The sequence below is a fragment of the Momordica charantia genome (genome assembly GCF_013281855.1).
Source record: "Momordica charantia cultivar OHB3-1 chromosome 11 unlocalized genomic scaffold, Mcharantia_2.0 BLBB01000011.1, whole genome shotgun sequence".
In the NCBI taxonomy this organism is placed as follows: Eukaryota; Viridiplantae; Streptophyta; class Magnoliopsida; order Cucurbitales; family Cucurbitaceae; genus Momordica; species Momordica charantia.
Genome location: NW_028275159.1, coordinates 2,887,654 through 2,906,055, shown reverse-complemented (window position 1 = coordinate 2,906,055; position 18,402 = coordinate 2,887,654). Strand labels below are relative to the sequence as shown.

The following is an 18,402-nucleotide window of genomic DNA, read 5'->3' as shown; positions in this document are numbered from 1 at the left end:
ATGGTTTTTGTGTTTTTGGCTGCCACATGGAGTGATTACTGATTTGTTCTTCATAAATTTATGCATCTATCGAAGATAAAAGCTTATGAGTTTTTTTTTTTTTTTTAATTTATAGAGAATTAACTTATAAAAAAACTATTCAAAGAGTTTATTTTAATATTGAAAATAAACTAAACTAAAAGAGAAACCGCGTAGCGTAGAATTTATACACGTGGCGAACAGAAATATAAAAGGAAAAGTGGGATGCGTCGCCACATTCAAAGACGACAAGGATCGTTGAAGTGAGGAAAAAAAGAAAAAAAAAGGAAAAAATCAGAAACAGGGGCTCGTTTTTTACGCGCGTAATGCGTCCGATCGCGAGGGAAGCGTGAACGACTTGCAAAATTGCCAATTCGTTCTTTGATTTTTCCCAATCGAAGACAGCTTTTTCAATCCTCTACGACATTGATCTTGTTCCTCTCTCTCTCTCTCTCTCTCTCTCTCTCTCTGAAGTCTCAAATTCTTTGGGAATGGATTATTAACTGTCAATGTGCAAGAAACCCTAGCCGATTTCGTCGGAAACAACTGGATCTCGCTGGGGAGAGTTTTCATCTGGTTAGAACGGTTTTGTCAATCATCTTTCGTGCACCTTTCTTCTTCTTTTCTATTCTTTTGAGTTTGCTTGATGGGATGAAAATGTCAAGGAATTCGAAATTATGAGTTTGTTGATGCGTTCGTGATTTTACTTTCCGCATTGCACCTTATGGCCGTGTCATGTAATTCTACGTGTATTGTTAACCGACTTATGGTAGAGACGTCAGAAATTACTATGACGACGCATGTATGTCTGTGTGTGTGTATTTTTATATAAATTTGTTGAGGCGATGGTTGATTTTGATGGTGCCAACCGTAATGTTGTAGTTATTTATTGTAATTATTTGCTGGTATTTTCGGAGTGAAAGTGATCCACTTAATATTTGGAGATGACATGAATCGTTCCTATTATTATCGTTGCAATGGATGGTGTAAACGGCAATGTCTTTGAGGAAATTCTGGATTGCAGAGACGAGCTTTCCTGAGAATGGCCTGGCTTGATGTTGCTTTGTCTGATCGATACAAGTCATCCATGTACTCTGGAATAATAAAAATTACTATGTGATTGATTTGCTTATTTTAGCTTAGTTGGTGGCACTGGTTCTCAATATTCATATTTAATTATTGATAGAATCTTGTGCAGGTTTATTCTACCTGCCATCTAGATCCTGTTTTCAAAGTAGACGTTTGTTACCGCTCTAGAAAGCCTGAAATCCTGAATATCATAAAAATTTGGAAAAGGAGGAAATATGGGGAACAATTGGTTGTTTTTCGTTGATCTTGATGGTGGCTCACCCTATAACTTGCCAATCGAGCCCTTTACATCTCACAGATTTGGAGGTCATCTATTTTTGCATATTAGTTCCTTCATGGATAATTCTCTATATCAGTCTAGAAATTTGTACCTGGCTGGAAGTTTAGCTCTTCAAGAAGCCTTTAATTGCTTTTCAAAGATCGCTGGTGCGCTATTATTATGGTGCTCAAGTACATCAAGTGCAAACATGACTAGGGAGATAGCAGATGATCTGCATGGTTCAAATTCTAGAAGCTTTAAAAACTTTGCTGAAGTTAAGAGCATCCGTTCTGGTAGACTTGGGTCTAGAGGGTTTCACTTTAGCTTTAATTTGGAAAAGGAACACGCCAACCCAATTTTTCTTGGCAAGATTGGCAGTTTTGTTACAGAACTCCTCGGTAAAGAAACTGGAAGACATCAGTTACATCCTTTGCTCTCGGTAGCGGCGGCTTTAGTTCCTCCACTTAACAACTTGTAAGCTGTTGTAATTCTGCGAGATGAGTAGGATGAATGAAATTCCTTTTTGTTCTACCTTTATTCTTATGTTCAATTATTTGACCAAACCTTTTTATGCATCAAGGGCCAGCAGATCATCAGATGTTATAGCTGTTCCATTGGAGAACAATGAACTGCAAGTGCATGGATGCATGAATCAAAAACCTTGTGAAGTTGCGTGTAGAGGAAATGCTGGTTTAACTTTTCCTGATTTGAACTGGACAAGACATGCAATTGAATCCAAAACTGGCATCGAGTTTCCCATGATACTGGATAACATTTTGTCTGGAGAAAATAATTCTAGCTTGAGTTCGGAGGTGAATGTCTATCTGATTATAGCTTTAAAATATTCCTCTAAATGTTTATATGCTTTTCTGACATTCAAAATTGTACCTGTCATTCTTATATTGTCCTCTGGCATTATTCTACTCTAACGCTAGGCTATATTGCCTATCTTTGAAACTGCTACTGCAGATTCTTGTTGGAACTGGATCCAGAATTATGAAAATAGTCAAAATTAAATCCTTGAAGGTCTATGCTTTTGGCTTTTGTAAGTTTATCGGTATATCAGTTACTCTTTTTTTTTGTGCCTACCTTTATCTTTTACTGATAAGATCTTGATTTATTCCCCCTTATAGATGTTCACCCAAACTCTGTCTGTGAGAAGCTTGGTCCAAAATATGCTTCTTCTTCAGCAGATGAATTAAATGAGTGCCGTGATTTTTATGAGGACCTTCTCAGGTAGTTAACAACTTATGCTCGAATTATATTATTTTTTTGATATTTCATTTTAATTGTCAAAAGCGCTCCAGTTTCAAAAGTATTCTGGAAAATGTGAAAGAGACTTGGAAATTTGTTTAGCAGAATCAGAAATTCAGCATGACTGTGCCAAGGGATTTCCTGTCTTATTTACTGTTCCTGGCCTGAATGGAACACATAGTTCTCTGCTTTTATTTTTGACCTTGGATCTAATTTTCCTTGTAAGTTACTTGTGCCTTCTTTCTAATTTTATTTTTGTATGTTGCCGTGCTGCAGGGAGGATATCAATATGACTGTCAGGCTCGTGGTTAATTGCAATGGGATGAAAATCAACACTGTTAGAGAGTATGTTTCTCTCTTTAGAATTGAACGCTGAATACATATAATATTGGCCATCGTTTTTCTTTAAATAGTGGGTATATTTTTAGGTTATTCATATGATAATTTTATTTAGAGGTATTCAGACAGGATTAAATGTCCTTACAGCTTAATGTAATATTATAGTTGATTAATCTTAACAATGTTGATTTGTTGCTCAAGCTAATTGATGAACATTCTGATTCCTCTATTGCAGTGCTTTTGAGAAATCACTTAGAGCACGACTGTTGAAGGTAAAGTGTCTGATGGATCTAGAGAATATCTTTACTTCTGAACATTCTTGATTATTTCTAATTTTTTAAAATTATATGTGACTTAGGCAAATCCAGAAACTGATTACCATTGTGTGAGGACGTTTGGTTCTTTCTTCACTAAAGATATTCCATTACCTGCGGTAACTCTAGTCTAGATTAAAAGCGTCACTTTCGTTTGTATTTTGTTTATTGTGTATTTTATTCCCATGTTCTAATATGTGTCAAATAGTTAAATATTTAATTGGAACATTGTAGGGAACAACAATTGATTTTCGACAGACAGCTGATGGACAACTAATCACTGAAAGTAAGCAGAGAGTACAATTATAATGTTTGATACCATAGCTTATCTATTGTGCATCCCATTTACTCTTGAATTAAATTTGGGGGGAAGCTAGATGCCATCTTGCATTTTACTGTATATATGTGATAGGAACTCTTGCAAATGAAATTACAGAGCAGTTTCTAAGCGTTTGGCAGGCTTAGTTCTCTGACTCCATCATTTTCCTGCATAGACTATAGTGATTTCATTTTCTGCGCACAACTAACCATGGCTTTCGCACAGTGGGAGGCACTCTGATTGGAGCAGTTCGTAGTAAGGAATTGTGTAGTAAGTGAAACATCTCCTTCCTGAACTCATTCTGTGATAAATGAAAATATAAAAGGTATGTTTAGTAAATGGCTATTTGATAGATAGATACCAACAATTAAAATCATACTTTTAGGGGCATTCTTTGACATGTACATTGGAGATGTTCCAGTGTCGGAAGAAACGAAAAAAGAGATCGGTAGAAATGTGGCAGGTATTATCGGTAGATGCTGAAATATTTTTTCCGAAGTTCCAACTTCCATTGTCCCCATTTTATATGGACAATTTTGGTTGCTGTGACACGAGGAACTGCAGGCAGGCTTAGTAGCAACAGGACCATTTTCACCTCCATTGTTCCCATTGTTCCACTTTCACTTTGGTTTTTCGCTCAAAAGCTGGCAATAGCGGGTGAGATCTAGTACATATTTCAAAAGATAAGGGGAAAAAAAAAAAAACAGGTGCCACACCAATTAATCAATTGAATTTTTTGTGTCGAGGGCTGCTAAATAGATTGGCAGGTTACGTCAAATTGATCGGCATTCATTCTTTGGGTTTTCTCTACTTATATTTATTCCCATTTGCTATGTAATATTTTCATCATTTTCTCGCAGCCTTTGTTCCAAGGAAATGGAGTAATGTGGTCGGGAGTTGTACGAATTCTCCCTCCCCCACCCCTTAAATTTAGAACAATTTTTGGATGGTAAAGATTTAGGGTAGGAAAAAGTTTGTTTCTTACGCTTTCTACTTGGCTTTTATGAGTCATGTCTATTGTCTAATATCAAAAAGTTAGTTTCGACTATTCTTAGGAGCTTGTTTTTGTGGTTGGGTTGGCGTGATTTTCTAGTTAAATTTCTGGTGTTGATTGAATTTTGATGAATTATGAAGACTATTTTCTAGTTTGATTTTAATGAGTATTAATTTAACCAATTCAAGCCCATGCTTAAATTTAATGAAATTAAATAATTTAAGGTTAAAGTAGATAGCTAAATTAAGTACGGGGTAGAAAATGAACTTTCTCATTAGCTTATTATATAAAAGTTCATGATTGTGTAACTAAAAGTAGCTTCGGCTCTACTCAAAAGTAGGTATTCTGTTCTCTAACGGTAGTTTTATCCAAATAATTCCAATACTTCTCAAAAGCGTGATGCTGTTTTTCTACTCTTTTCTTTTGTGTTAAGGTAGTATTTGGTCTAAAGTTTTAAGCCATCTGAAATAGGTAACGTGATATTTGAAATTATTATTTTCTATGATATTAGATATCTATTTCACTTTATTTTATAAAAAGCTAGTTTGGTATAGATAATACTTTCTTTGAAATCAACTTTCTAAATGAAATTTCTCCATCTAATTTTAGTGACATTCAACTAAACTTAGTGTTATTGTTAAACTCTCACGTGCCACGTGGTCTCACCCTGCGAGGCCACAACAACTATGGGCTCTGTCCAATCATAAGAAAGCACGAGGAATAAAAGACCCGTATAGTTGGCCTATGGGCATAATAGCTCGTATCAGAACCTTGGAAAGAGGGTCTCAGAACTAAACATCGATCGACAGCAAAATTATTCGTGCTGTTCGATAATCTGCAATATCTATCAATTACATGCTAGCGGATGGGATAACCTAGATTCAAGAAGATACGCTGCTGAATATCTTCTTTCTATAAGAGCCAAAATTCTTCCAAAGGTACGTTAACTTCTAAGAACACAAATCACTCAACATCTCCTACTCTATTTATTCTAATCCAATCACTAACTTAGACATCAGAAGGTATTATTACATGTATCATTTCGATCGTGAGTTTGGTCGACTGTCAGTACCCTTTAATGCTAGAAGCGTCTTGAATCTAAAAAACGGAAAAATGATTTGATTTTTGAAAGGAAAGAGTGTAGTGTTTTGTAATTAATTTAAGGATATTTTTTTGGAGAGAGAGAGGAAGAATCCAACTCATCCATTCGACCCCCACCCCTAGGAAAGGAAATGGCGCACGCAGATATAAGTGTAAGAAACTTTACACGTATCCATACCACAACCAAATTAAAAGCACTTCCTGCACCACCACACGACAGCCACCAGAAATTCAGAAAAACAGCACACTGAACAAAACACCTTATCCATTCCCCCTTTTCACTCTCAATGAATGATTCTTTTCAAACCCAACTACATGTCGTTTTCTCTTACTCATTGTTCGAATGGAATGGGAATGGAAGGTAAGATCGACTTGTCGTTCCATGACCCATCGTAATCTCCTCCCTCGGGAATTCCCACCCCCCCCCCCCCCCTCAAAATAAAAAAAAAAAAATTAAAATGCATGATGATGCTTACGTGGCAGTCTGCAATTTAACGTTGGAAATGACCACCTTATCCTATCCTATGATGCTGTCCACTGTCCCCCTAGCCGAGCCGAGCCGAGCCGAGCCGGCTTTTGGATGGGACAAAGATCGTCCCCGAATTTCCATAATCTGTGTGGGCCCCGCCCTCTCAACTCTTTGGATAAGCATCGCAACGCAACACCCAATTTTATGCCTCCTTAATAATCGGGTGTTTCCGGGTCTACGGTAATATCCGTGGTCCTGGTCGCCACCCACAATAAGAAAAAATAATAATAATAAATAACAGCTCATAAATGTTTACTAAAGTTATCCGAATATTATAAAATTACATTAAATAAATAGCAAGTGGATGAGGATAAGGCCTTTTTTCCTTTTACCTGCCTCTCTCTTACCTTGCCCCTTCATTAAATTATTCCTCTTTATCCTTTTTTTTTCCTTCCCTTTTTTCTCCTAATCTCATCATTATTTAATCTTTTTCCTAATTAATATTTTTCAACTATTTCTGATCTATGCCGGTCCTCCACGTGATTCCAATCTCCACCGTCCATTCTTCTTAATCCTAAATCCTCGCTCTTCATTATAAAACCCCACTTCCCCTTCCCCTCCCTCCTTCTTCTCGTCGTCTGCGTTTTTTTTTTCTCTCCTCTTCTCTTTCATTGTCGCTGTTCAACTTGCGAGTCGTCATGTCGGTTAGTTTGGATAGGGTTCGGCGGGTTCAGGATGAACGCGCTGGATTCTCGCCGGAGGATTTGGGTTGTGGATCGGTGTTTGAGAGGCTGCGGGCTGCGGATTTGGATCGCGGAGGAGTTGTTGATGCTCCTGAAGGGTCTGCAAAGGAGGCTGGGGAATCCAATACTTGCAGCTCTGCTTCCACTTCTTCGTCCTCCTCGATCGGGAGGAATAGTGATCAGTCCGGGAGATCGTCGGACGGTGAAGATAGCGGCGAGAATGATGAGGTTCAGAGCTCCTATAAAGGGCCGCTGGATATGATGGACTCTCTCGAGGAGGTTTTGCCTGTCAGGTTGGAATTTCTCGAACCTTCTTGAATACTTCATTTTCTCCCCTTCATTTTCTTAGGTTTGATGTATGATCTGAAACGAGTGTGTTAACTAAATTCAAACAGTTGGTGAGACTGGATAATTTAGAGCTTTTGTAGTACAATGCATTCGGGATAGTTAATTTGCCCACCTGAATGATGGAGTCGTTTGATCTATGCTTGATCAAGTATTTTTGCTTCATTTTGGACTCATTATTAGGGAATTATGTTTACTTGCTGGCGGTGACTAGTATTTATTGCTGACAAACGGATGAAATATTTAAATTCAACTCTCGAAAGTGGTCACTATTGAGGGCATAATTAAGTCTAGGCCTGTAGAAATATGTCTTCTTCTACAATGTAGATGAATGCAGTATAAATTTCGAAATAACTGTATGTTTTCCGAGGATTAGTAATGAGAAGAAAGAGCATTCCAAAACTGGAGATTGGCAGATGGCATCATTTCTTTAATACTCTTTAACCACGTGTTTGTCGCGAGGTTGATTATCGTCTTTTTGGCTATTCTCTGAATTGGAGATTGTGTTTCTGAGATTGTCTTAAGCTCAAATCAGAAGTAAAGCATTTCTTCGCAATGTGTTCTAAACAATCTGTTTAAGGGATTGAGTACTTATTGTAATTAAGTAAATCATGCAATATAATTATTCACCAGAACACACACAGACATTCTATTTGTTCCTTAATCTAACAAATAATATTACTACATGCAGAAAAAGTATCTCAAAGTTCTACAGTGGAAAATCAAAGTCTTTCACGAGTCTAGCCGATGCCTCCTCTGTTTCCTGCATCAAAGACATTGCAAAGCCAGAGAATGCCTATTCCAAGAAACGTAGGAATCTTTTGGCGCACAATCTTGTGTGGGAGAAGAACCGGAGTTTCTGTTTCCCCCTAAAAAATAACGGTGGTGGGATATCAAAGAGACCCATCAGCTCAAGCAGAAGCTCCTTGGCTCTAGCTGTCGCCATGAGCAGCTCCGAAAGTAATAGCAGCGAGGATTCCAATTCCAGCTCATATTCAAGCTCTCCACCGCCTCGCCCACCTCTGCCACCACAATCCAGAGCTTCTAACAGCAACTTGGCTTCCATGGTGCCACCTCAAAGATCTTTCTCCACTTGGCGTTCATATTCCTTGGCCGATTTACAAGAGTGTACCACTTCTGCCAATAAGGCCAACCTAACAAATCTAAACTGACCCAGAAAATTTCCTTCTCTTGCCATAGGTACGCAAGAGGCTTTTAACTACTTTAGGGACTCTTGAGATATGTAGGAGGTTTTTCTAGTATGATTTTAGGTCTTATGGTCGTTACTGTGTACTATCTATATATCAAAAACCAAAACTTTCATGTCTCGTTGTTTATATTGAAAATGGGGATATGAAATAGAGGAAAGCTGAGGTAGCACTTTAGCAGACTGTTTGAGTGGGCATTTGTCAACACATATCTGTACTCTAGCCTTAGGACAACCGCACCCAACTTCTCACCTACGCATAAACAGCTACCCTGAACTTCAGTTTGACAAATGAACCACAAACTTTCAGATTCCTTTGGCTTTTGGTTCACCAACATTGGCGATCTGGTTGCTTGAGAAACTTCGAAGAGGCCAACTACAAAGAATAGTGTGACCTTCCTCAGTCCATGTAATTGACTTCAAAACTTTGGTTCATATGTTAAACTGCCCCTATAGTCTTAACGTTGGTTTCCTAAACACTCTTTTTAAGGGGCTCCCAGTAACATTTAAGGACATCTGCAGACACATGTAGTTCACAGGATCTGGGTCCCCCATATTGATATTTTCCCGTGAGCTTCATTTATGGTTGGATTTAACTACGGCTTCTTTCTTCTAGACCTTGAGAATGTAATCATGCACAATGTTGCAATTTTCTGGTTGCTCAAGCATTTTGTAAGCATTCCCAATGATGAGTTTCTTTTATTGGATTGCCGCCTGGTGTAAGATGAATTTTTCTCTTGTTGGATAGATTATGGTGTTTTTCATTTTAATTTCAATCAGGAGATGATGGAATTCATGCCGTTGCTTTAGCCAAATAGGTTTGCCAAGAAACTTAGTATAGGTATATATGGTATTTCATCCAGGAAAAGTCAGTCAAATAACTCGTTCTACCTGACAACCTATTTCGAATCTATTTAGCTTTTACCATGCTTTGCCCGTCTTGAAGAAGATAACATATATTGTATCTACTAAACTATGTTCGGATTGACAACAAATTGACATTCAAGTTCTAAAAATTCATTCCTTTACAAGTTAAACACAATTTTATACACATCAAAGATTTATCTTTTTGTGATCCTCACTCTACCGACACTGCCCTTTTACAAGTGTCTAAGATAAACTTGAAGATATAGGGTACACAAACCAAACCAGTGGCCAAAATTAAACTGTTGGCATGGCTGATTATTACCCCTGAAATCATTGCCCAGTTTAAAGTTAATGACAAACCGTACACTAAACAGAGGAACATCAAGACCCAGACCAAGTGAATTATTGCTGCCTTGCTGTTAACACTTTAAAGTGCCATCATCCTCTCTCACTCATCAATTACTAGCATGAACATTAAAGCTCTTAAACACAGGCATTCAAACACCAAGGCCCCACCCCCAAAATCACTCCCTTAATTGGAACACTACTTTCTTTCCTTCCAAAAATCATTTTTCTACATTTAATTCTACCAAGACATGAAAGTCCATGCTTTGCTTCCCTACTTTTATAGCTTACAAAGTTACAAGGGGGTTGGGTTGTTAAAACTCTTTTTTACAAGAATTCCAAGTCTACCCGCCAAGCCAAACTATTCTTGGAAGGCATTTTTTGGCACAGCTGTAGAGGTTTGCCTAGCTTGTTACTCACTGTTCTGTGATATAACCTCTCCGAACTTGAGGAAGAGCTGGGCGTCAGACGTGCTCATGGATGGGCAGTTCAGCACGTGCGGTGTTTCTAGATTTGCGTACTCATCCTTGTAGCATGGGACTTTTGCAGATGGGGCCATGGATGTTATGGTTGGTGGTTTTGGGGGTTCGGTGGAGGGAAGAAGACTCCCGAGGACGCGCGTTACTTCATGCATTGTTGGTCGGTCCGATGGCTGTCTCTTGGTGCATAGGAGAGCAAGCTGAAATATCTTCTTTACAGCTCCTAGGTCCTTGCAAGTTGCAGTTATTTCTGGATCAACTGTCTCCATTACAGCATTGTTGGCTGTCTTTGATAAGATCTGAGATGTATGAAAGAATTAGTTAAAGGAAGTGGGTCATTATATGTAACAGGAAAAAAGAAGAAACAACCGAGAATCATAGGAGAAATCGAAACGATCTGAACACATGTTACAACTCGGGGAATAATAATAGTTTACCAAACTAATGCACTGAATAATCATGGCATCTAAAAGGACTGCAGATGTAAATCACACTATAAATTTGTACTGACCAATTGGTGGAGATTTGATTCATTGTCCACAGCTTTCCTTCCTGTAAGCAACTCAAGTAACACAACGCCAAAGCTGTAAACATCAGACTTCTCGGTTAGTCGAGAAGTCCGAGCATACTCTGGATCGATGTATCCGATCGTGCCCATGATATAAGTTGATGTATATGTCTTTGAGGTACATAAACTCTTGGCGATGCCAAAATCAGTGAGATGGGCGTCAAAATCCTTGTCCAATAGAATGTTTGATGACTTGACATCCCTGTGGATAATGCGAGGGCTACAATCATGGTGTAGATATGATAGTCCTTGTGCTGCTCCAAGTGCGATATTAAGCCGAGTGTCCCAGTCGAGCTTTTTCTTCTTGATAGAGCTAGAGCCTGTAGATATCTAAATTAGTAACAAATCCGGTTTCGTTGCTCATTGGCATTTTACTTCAATTGTTAAGCAGCCAGGAATTACACACGTTGCCCGACTCGCCAATATCTTACCATGTAGATGATCCCAAAGGCTGCCATTTTCCATGTAATCATAGAAGAGGAGATTCCCAGTGGGGGACAAGGAGTATCCTTGGAGGCTGACTAGATTCCTGTGCTTGATGCTCCCCACAGTTTCGAGTTCGGTCTCGAACTCCTTCATGCTTTGGGGCTGGTGAGAATAGAGCTTCTTGATAGCCACGGGTTTGCAATTCTTCAGTACACATTTGTAGACCGTGCTTGAAGCTCCATATCCGATTATGTACTTTTCACTCAAATTCTCAGTCATCCTCATAATGTCCTCATATACATGAAGCGCCATGTTCATGTGAAGGATCACTAGCTTGGGAGTTGAGTAAGTAACTGATGTTTCAAAGGCAGCCAACAGAAGGTTTAGACTTTTAGCATTCCATTATTGAATTGAATTACATATAAAGTTCACATTTCAAAGATTGATAAACTCTAAGTACCTGGTTTATCAAGTGATCCATCTGGAAAAGGTATCGTATTATTCGGACGGCATACTGTTAGAAGGATCATTAGAAGAATCACGAGTGCACCAAGAGCAATCCCCAGGATAGCAGCTTTAGATATTGTCACTACACGAAAAACAATTAAGAGGAATTAGATTATACGACACATTTCGTTACTGGATCCCTCTCATTAGTCATTACAGATACAGCCTTCAAACCCATTCGGAAAGAGTAATTACCTCGCTCTGTCGTACGAATTTCATGACAGGGATAGTTGTTGTTATTCCAGTATCCACAGAGGGCAAGATTTCCAAGGAAACTGAAGGCAAACTAACATTAGAAGCATGTAAAATCTATGAATTGTTAAAAAAAAGTTGTTCAGGTTCAACTAAAATAATAGGTGAATTCTATCCAAAAGAGGGTCACCTGTCAGATGAAAACCTTGAGAAGTTGTTGCTTGTGGGAATGTCACCAGCTAGATTGTTGTAAGATACATTTCTGCAAGAACCAGAAGATTGACTATGTCACAGAACTATATCGTCGAGATTGTGCTCACTTCCTTGGAGGATGATGAACTTACAATTCGGTGAGACTTGGGCAGTTAATCAGCGATGTCACGTCTCCAGATAAATTGTTGTTTTGAAGTCTCCTGCATCATTTTCATCATTATACCATGAAGGAGACAGTAAAATATACTTTGAACAGACAGAACTGAGTCTAATGTCAGCAGAACAACGTCAAAGAAAAGGGGAAAATATATCACTTTGATGGCCATAAAGTCCTAACATAGTAAAATATTCTTCTGCCTTTACCATTCTTGTCACATATATCATTACACTGGATGTCACAGTATATACGGTTCTCTCCTTGTCTCGTCTCGTTATCAGATATAGAATGGAACACATGAAGCATTATTGTCCATTACGGTTGTTGTATTCTACCAGACAAGACATAGCTAAGCCACTTGAGAGAAGGCTATCTTATGGTAAGAACAAAGAATTATTAGTGAAAACTTCCACCATAATTCTCAACTTCAAGACTTACAAGGAGAGCAGATTTTGAAGTTGACTCAGTTCTTGAGGAATGAAGCCAGAGAGCTGATTGTGTGAAATATCTCTACAGTACAGCAACATGAAGATAATAGAATTAGTATTGAAAACTTTAGGTAACTGCATTAAGAGAACACAGAATCAGTGACATGAACTAATTACATTTCCATTACACTCCTCAGATTTCCAAATTCTGCTGGAATGAATCCTGTTAAACGATTTCTGCTCAAATTTCTACAGACATTAAAAAACGAATGTCAGTGATTCCAGCCCATAGACGAGAGATCGAGGATAAGCAATGTTAGTTACAGATAATACATACAGCTTTAGGAGATGCTCCAGGTCACCAAAGGATGAAGAAATTGTGCCACTAACTTTGTTGTTTGAAATGTCCCTGTGCAGCAACTACGAATTAGTATGAGAAATATAGCGTAGATAGGATGGGCAAAAACTATATCTAATATACTTACAGCGTGTCCAAATTACCAATCCGAGACAGCTCAACTGGGATAGGACCGCGTAGATCATTCGAGGAGAGATTTCTGAGATTGAAAAATATGATGAGAAGCAAAACAATTTTAGTTTACTTTTGAGAGATAACAGCCAAACAGCTCAACTTACAAGTAAGTCATACTCTCTAGCCTCTGGAAAGACGGCGGAATAGTTCCATTCAACTTGTTGCCATGGACATTTCTGATCCAACAAATATTAACTATGATAATGAATGGTAAAAATTTCTGAAGGATTCAAAAGAGTTCTGATTAGATTCTTACAGGCTGTTCAGATTTGTGCATGAGCTGAGATTATCAGGAATAGGCCCTTCGAGATTGTTATTAGCAACATTTCTGCAAGGATGTCCAATAAGTAACAGCATTAGGATATACAAATAAATCAGTTATGAAAAAGCTTACAGATCGAATAAATCAGTGAGTTTCCCGAGCTCAGCTGGAATATTCCCAGTAAGATGATTATCATTCAGTTCCCTGAAAAGGAAAAGTTCAACATGAATGATAACCAATACTGTAGCTGAAGTCTCAAATACATGAACTAAAAGCTGGGATTTGCGGATTTAAACATAGCAAGTCAGAAGCTTAGGATTGAATTTTTAATCAAGGTAACTTGAATGCACATGGAGATTGAAAAGGGTTGTTAAGAAATTATATAACGTGCCCACGTCTCTTGTCAAAGAAAGGAAGAGTGAAATTTTACAGATAATGTAGCTTTGTCATATTCCCGAGCTCAGCTGGAATGGACCCAGTGAGCTTGTTACCATGCAAGTACCTGTTGCCATCAGGGATACCAGAATTAGGCACAAGATCTTATACTATGTGTACATTACTACAAATGTGGAAGTTGCAGTACATTCTTAGATGTAGAAACAGAAGAGAGAGCGAGAGCAGTAAAAATATTCTTACAGTTTCTCAGTATAAGTCAAATTCCCTAAGATAGAGGGGATTGGTCCAGTCAACATGTTGCAGCTCAAATCTCTGATTGGGATATGAGAGGGAGAAGTTAGAAATAAGGCCATAATTTAAAAAGATAGCAAGAATCATATGATAAAGATCTTTCTTTTAAGAAAGATTTGTCCATAAACTTGGTTGTGAGACGGCTAAAGTTGCTTACAGCACAGCAAGCGCCTGCATCAGACCTATTACTGGTGGGATGGGACCTGATAGCTGATTCCCCTGCAAGGACCTGGAAAGGACAGTCATGGAAACCCACATAAAGCATGGCTTTGGATATTGTATTAAAATGCAAAATAACTTCGACGGCAAATCGGACACATACAGTGTGGCTACTTGAAGGAAACCGATATTGAACGGTATCTCTCCAGTTAGATGGTTGTACGACAGGTCCCTGCCAATCGATTATAAAGAAGATTTAGCTAGTTATACACATAGGACTGTGAACATAGTATTCAATGAGAAGGATATAATACATACAAGACCTGGAAGGCAGTGCAGTTGCCTACGGTTTGAGGTATGCTTCCAGTTAAACTGTTGTTTCTCACGTCACTTCAAATGGGAAAGAAACTTGTTAGACCAACAACAAGTTCGAATGGACGAAAGGGAAGAAATACTTAAGTCTTTCGGTAGAAGTGAAGATGACTTACAAATACCATAAACCAGTGAGTTGACACATATCTGGAGAGAGTGTACCAATCAAATTGTTACCGCGCAAACCGCTGAGAGAGATTAGAATAACAAATGGAAGTATTTAGAATCAACAGTAACTGGCTGATGTCTGAAAGAAATAAGATCTACGGAATACTCACAGATATTGCAACACTTCATTCCAGTAAATAAGTCTTGGTATTTCGCCATTAAGATTATTCTGTGCCAGATCTCTAGAACCAAGGTTGCAAGATGGACATTCTTCAATTGTTAGTTCTTTAGAAAAAGAACTTCGAAAGCAATGAGAAAAAGATGGCATGGGAAACTTACAAGACCTTCAAATTTGGAATCTGAGATAAAGTTGACGGGATCGGTCCAATCAGTTGATTATTTTTTAGAACTCTGAAAGTGTTGAGACGTAATAAGATGAAGATAGTACGTTACATAGTTGACAAAAAGTTAATACTTGTGTTCAAACTTACAGCATTTCCAGTTGCTTCAACTTTGAAATGGAAAATGGTATGTCTCCATAGATCTCATTAAACGATAAATCCCTACAGAATAACATTCCATCAGTGTGCTGAAGTGAAAGATATCGAATATTTGTAAGCTGAACAGGACTTACAGATTTATTAACGAAGAGCAGTCACCAATCTCGTCTGGCATTTGCCCAGAAAGACTATTTCCCCTCAAATCCCTGATCAAGAAGAATCCCAATATGGGATCATGATGAACAAACTAAGTCACTTTGAGGAACTTGCTTTTGCTAGGAAATATACAGAAAATGGAATGGAAGTTTTAAAGCAGTATTAGAAGAAGGCTTAGAAAGTGGGAACAAGTGTAAAGAGGAGAGGAGTACAAAGTTTGCAGGCCCTTGAGGTTTCCAACCGAAGGAGAAATTTCCCCGTCCAGATTAAGACCAGAAAGATTACTGAAAAGAAAAACTGAGATGAACAAGCTAGAACAAACTTAACAATGGATTTCGATACTAACCACAGAACTCTCAGGAATAAAAAGAGTCGCTTACAGAGAAATAACATTTAGAGTGGCATTGTCACAAGTGACACCTCTCCATATACAGTAGTCTGAAGAGGGTGAGCTTGTCCAATCATATAGAACATTATCCACATCCCTGAATGATTTCTTTATCTCCAACAATGTTGCTCCTACAGAATATGAAAACATGTAACCAAAGATCTTAAGTTTCCATGGCCATCAGAGACAGAGGATAATCTGAACATTAGAGCACTGGAGAAAGTCCCAGTTAGTTTTCAGAGATTAAAAGAAAAAGGGAAAAAGAAAGATCCTCGGAAACTGTTAAGATAGCATTAAAAAAAGAACAAGCCGCCGTGAAACATTAAAAGGGTGCTCAAATAGTGCTTCAAAAAATCCTAAACGTCCGCTAAACTCTGCCTTTATTCTGTAACCGAGAAGTTGAAGACCCAATGGTGTTCTGAAGTTTTAAGTTCTGAATGACCAGAAGGAGACTTACCATCATCCGAGTCCACCAAACCAACGGTTGGATAGAAGAGAAATACCAGAACAACCAGCTCAACAGGAAATGCCATGGCTGCCATCTTCACAGACCTCATTTCACACCACTGCTGCACTTTCCATGGCTTAGTTACGAACACCAGAATTAAAAGAGAACCCTCTTCTTGTCTCAGGCTCAATAACTTGAAAATGCAGAGAGCAGTAAGGGGAGAGACATTGTTGAGTTTATGAGGGAAAATATTTGAATTTACCCTTTTGAGTATTTGGATTCTTTCTGTGAAACCGAAGGCCTTGCCTTGCCTTTGGCCGTTCAATCACATCGGTTGTGTGTAAATGGAGAGAGAATTGGGGAACTACAGAGCATGAAGGAATGAATTATTTCACAGATAAAGATAAAAACCCATCTGCCAGAGCTCTGTTACAAAACCTGCAACATCCATCACACAAGCACAGCCCCTCTCCCTCCCCCATTTCTCTCTCTCTCTCTCTCTCTCTCTCTCTCTCTCTCTCTCTCTCTCTCTCTCTCTCTCTCTCTACATTTCTTCTTTTTCTCTCTCTTGTTTTGCAGACAGCAATTGCAATGGCGCTGTGGAAATAATAAGGGGTCGCTTTCTTGGTACAGTTTTTTTTTTCTCTTCTTTGGCAGAGATGGGTAATGGGAGGAACCCCATTTGGGTGCTGACAAGGACGGCCATTCTGTTTCTTTCTTTCGCCTTATCAAATCGCTGCGGCATTGGGTTCTCTGGGGGTTACCCCCACCCCCAAAACGTTATTTTGTTATTATCACTGTACATTTTGTATGGTTTGTACAGTGAATCTGATTTTACTCGCTTTGCATTTGCAGGTTCAGGTCCCAGTTCTCTCGCCCCACTTGATGCCCATAAAGTACAGTTTTCTCTTTTAGTTTAGGAGAAGTTAACAATGGAAAGATCTTGTTTTGTGTTGATTTTCTTCAAGTTTATTGCTTTCTAGCGCCAACTTTTAGTTTGTTTCTTTCTGGTCAGGTCGTGGTGAAGAAGAAGGGGAGAGGGAAATGGCACCAAAGGTAATCTTTGTATGCAAAAATAATAATAACAATAATAACAACAATAATAATGATAATAAGATAGTCTTATTTTACTTTTAAACTTGTCAAGTTGTATCAATTTTCACTTTAAACTTTCAATTTTATCAAAATCAAATTATACCCTGAACTTTATATATTAAGTGTTGCAATGTTTATCTAAAATAATGGAACTTTATATATTAAGTGTTGCAATGTTTATCTAAAATAATGGAGTAAAAATATCTAAAAATTCACTAATTTAATGAAAATAAAGTATGTACCAAATTAAATTTGGCATCGAATCTTCAATAAATTTTTTAAATTTTACAAATTTCAACTAAAAAAAAATAGCTATGTTTTCGTCCGGATCTTATCAATATTTCAAATATATGTTTTATAATAATACTTTTCTCGATGATTCTTTAAACTAAAACTTAAAGGTAAATAAAAAAAATAAATAAATATCTAAAGACTTTAGGGTGAAAACTACAATACCTAAGTTGAAATTGAGAGATGATGTGATTAAGATAATAATTTACACATCTTACATGTTAAATGTAAAAATTAAAATTTTTTCCAACAAAGAAATTAAAGTAAAAAGAAAAAAAAAAGTTATATATGAAATATCAAGATTTTGATTAAAATACTAATTTGATCCCGTAGTTTCAGTCTTATTCATTTTGGTCTCCATATTTTAAAAGTATTCATTTTGGTTACTGTACTCTAAACTTTGGTTCAGTTTAGTCATTCTATTTTGAAAATATTCATTTTAATCCATATACTTTTAAAAAGTGATCATTTTAGTCTCTTTTTATAAAATTTTAACACATATTTTACGCATAACGACAACTCTTTAGTATAAAGTAATGTTTACATTTGAATAAATATATTGATTGTAGTGTCGTGTTTAAATTGTGATATAAAAAAGAGATTGATAATAAAATTAAATGACTAAAATTGTCACTTTTTAAAAGTAGAAGGGCCAAAATGTACATTTTGAGAATACGGGGACTAAAATGAACCAAAGTTTAAAATATAGGGACTAAAACAAACATTTTCAAAGTACGGAGACCGAAATGAACCAAGGCTGAAAGTACAGAG

General features: G+C 37.6%; 3 protein-coding genes and 1 long non-coding RNA gene across 6 annotated transcripts; 3 read left to right on the top strand and 1 right to left on the bottom strand.

Annotated features, from left to right (window-relative positions):
- The first annotated feature begins 259 nt into the window (after positions 1 to 259).
- FAP2 (Chalcone-flavanone isomerase family protein) lies at positions 260 to 4,640 on the top strand. Of its 2 annotated transcripts, none has more exons than XM_088119680.1 (11): positions 260 to 594; positions 1,217 to 1,840; positions 1,956 to 2,178; positions 2,336 to 2,411; positions 2,500 to 2,602; positions 2,897 to 2,965; positions 3,195 to 3,231; positions 3,318 to 3,392; positions 3,508 to 3,559; positions 3,818 to 3,862; positions 3,978 to 4,640. In XM_088119680.1, the coding sequence occupies exons 2-11, from the start codon at positions 1,323 to 1,325 to the stop codon at positions 4,073 to 4,075; spliced, it is 1,296 nt and encodes a 431-aa protein (XP_087975806.1). In that variant the 5' UTR covers positions 260 to 594; positions 1,217 to 1,322; the 3' UTR covers positions 4,076 to 4,640. The 2 variants fall into 2 exon arrangements, with proteins under 2 accessions (XP_087975806.1, XP_087975805.1); XM_088119679.1 differs by having other exon boundaries at positions 262 to 594; positions 1,947 to 2,178.
- A 2,134-nt stretch (positions 4,641 to 6,774) lies between these two features.
- On the top strand, positions 6,775 to 9,180 carry LOC111011853 (hybrid signal transduction histidine kinase M-like protein). The gene is made up of 2 exons (XM_022285775.2): positions 6,775 to 7,192; positions 7,936 to 9,180. The coding sequence occupies exons 1-2, from the start codon at positions 6,855 to 6,857 to the stop codon at positions 8,414 to 8,416; spliced, it is 819 nt and encodes a 272-aa protein (XP_022141467.1). The 5' UTR covers positions 6,775 to 6,854; the 3' UTR covers positions 8,417 to 9,180.
- Positions 9,181 to 9,850: 670 nt separating this feature from the next.
- On the bottom strand, positions 9,851 to 16,736 carry LOC111011843 (Leucine-rich receptor-like protein kinase family protein). 2 transcript variants are annotated; one of them, XM_022285762.2, is made up of 28 exons: positions 16,508 to 16,736; positions 16,255 to 16,438; positions 15,790 to 15,928; positions 15,622 to 15,693; positions 15,388 to 15,459; positions 15,245 to 15,316; positions 15,093 to 15,164; positions 14,924 to 14,995; positions 14,762 to 14,833; positions 14,592 to 14,663; positions 14,437 to 14,505; positions 14,272 to 14,343; positions 14,064 to 14,135; positions 13,858 to 13,929; positions 13,560 to 13,631; positions 13,422 to 13,493; positions 13,270 to 13,341; positions 13,119 to 13,190; positions 12,971 to 13,042; positions 12,811 to 12,882; positions 12,644 to 12,715; positions 12,180 to 12,248; positions 12,026 to 12,097; positions 11,839 to 11,918; positions 11,597 to 11,725; positions 11,142 to 11,489; positions 10,654 to 11,030; positions 9,851 to 10,441 (listed from the first exon to the last, which is right to left on the bottom strand). In XM_022285762.2, exons 2-28 carry the CDS (start codon positions 16,352 to 16,354, stop codon positions 10,076 to 10,078), a joined length of 2,973 nt encoding a protein of 990 aa, XP_022141454.1. In that variant the 5' UTR covers positions 16,355 to 16,438; positions 16,508 to 16,736; the 3' UTR covers positions 9,851 to 10,075. The 2 variants fall into 2 exon arrangements, with proteins under 2 accessions (XP_022141454.1, XP_087975804.1); XM_088119678.1 differs by lacking the exon at positions 16,255 to 16,438 and having other exon boundaries at positions 16,508 to 16,734.
- A 219-nt stretch (positions 16,737 to 16,955) lies between these two features.
- LOC148208018 (uncharacterized) lies at positions 16,956 to 17,456 on the top strand. The gene is made up of 2 exons (XR_015788827.1): positions 16,956 to 17,141; positions 17,261 to 17,456. It is a non-coding gene; the product is annotated as an uncharacterized LOC148208018 (long non-coding RNA).
- The last annotated feature ends 946 nt before the right edge of the window (positions 17,457 to 18,402 follow it).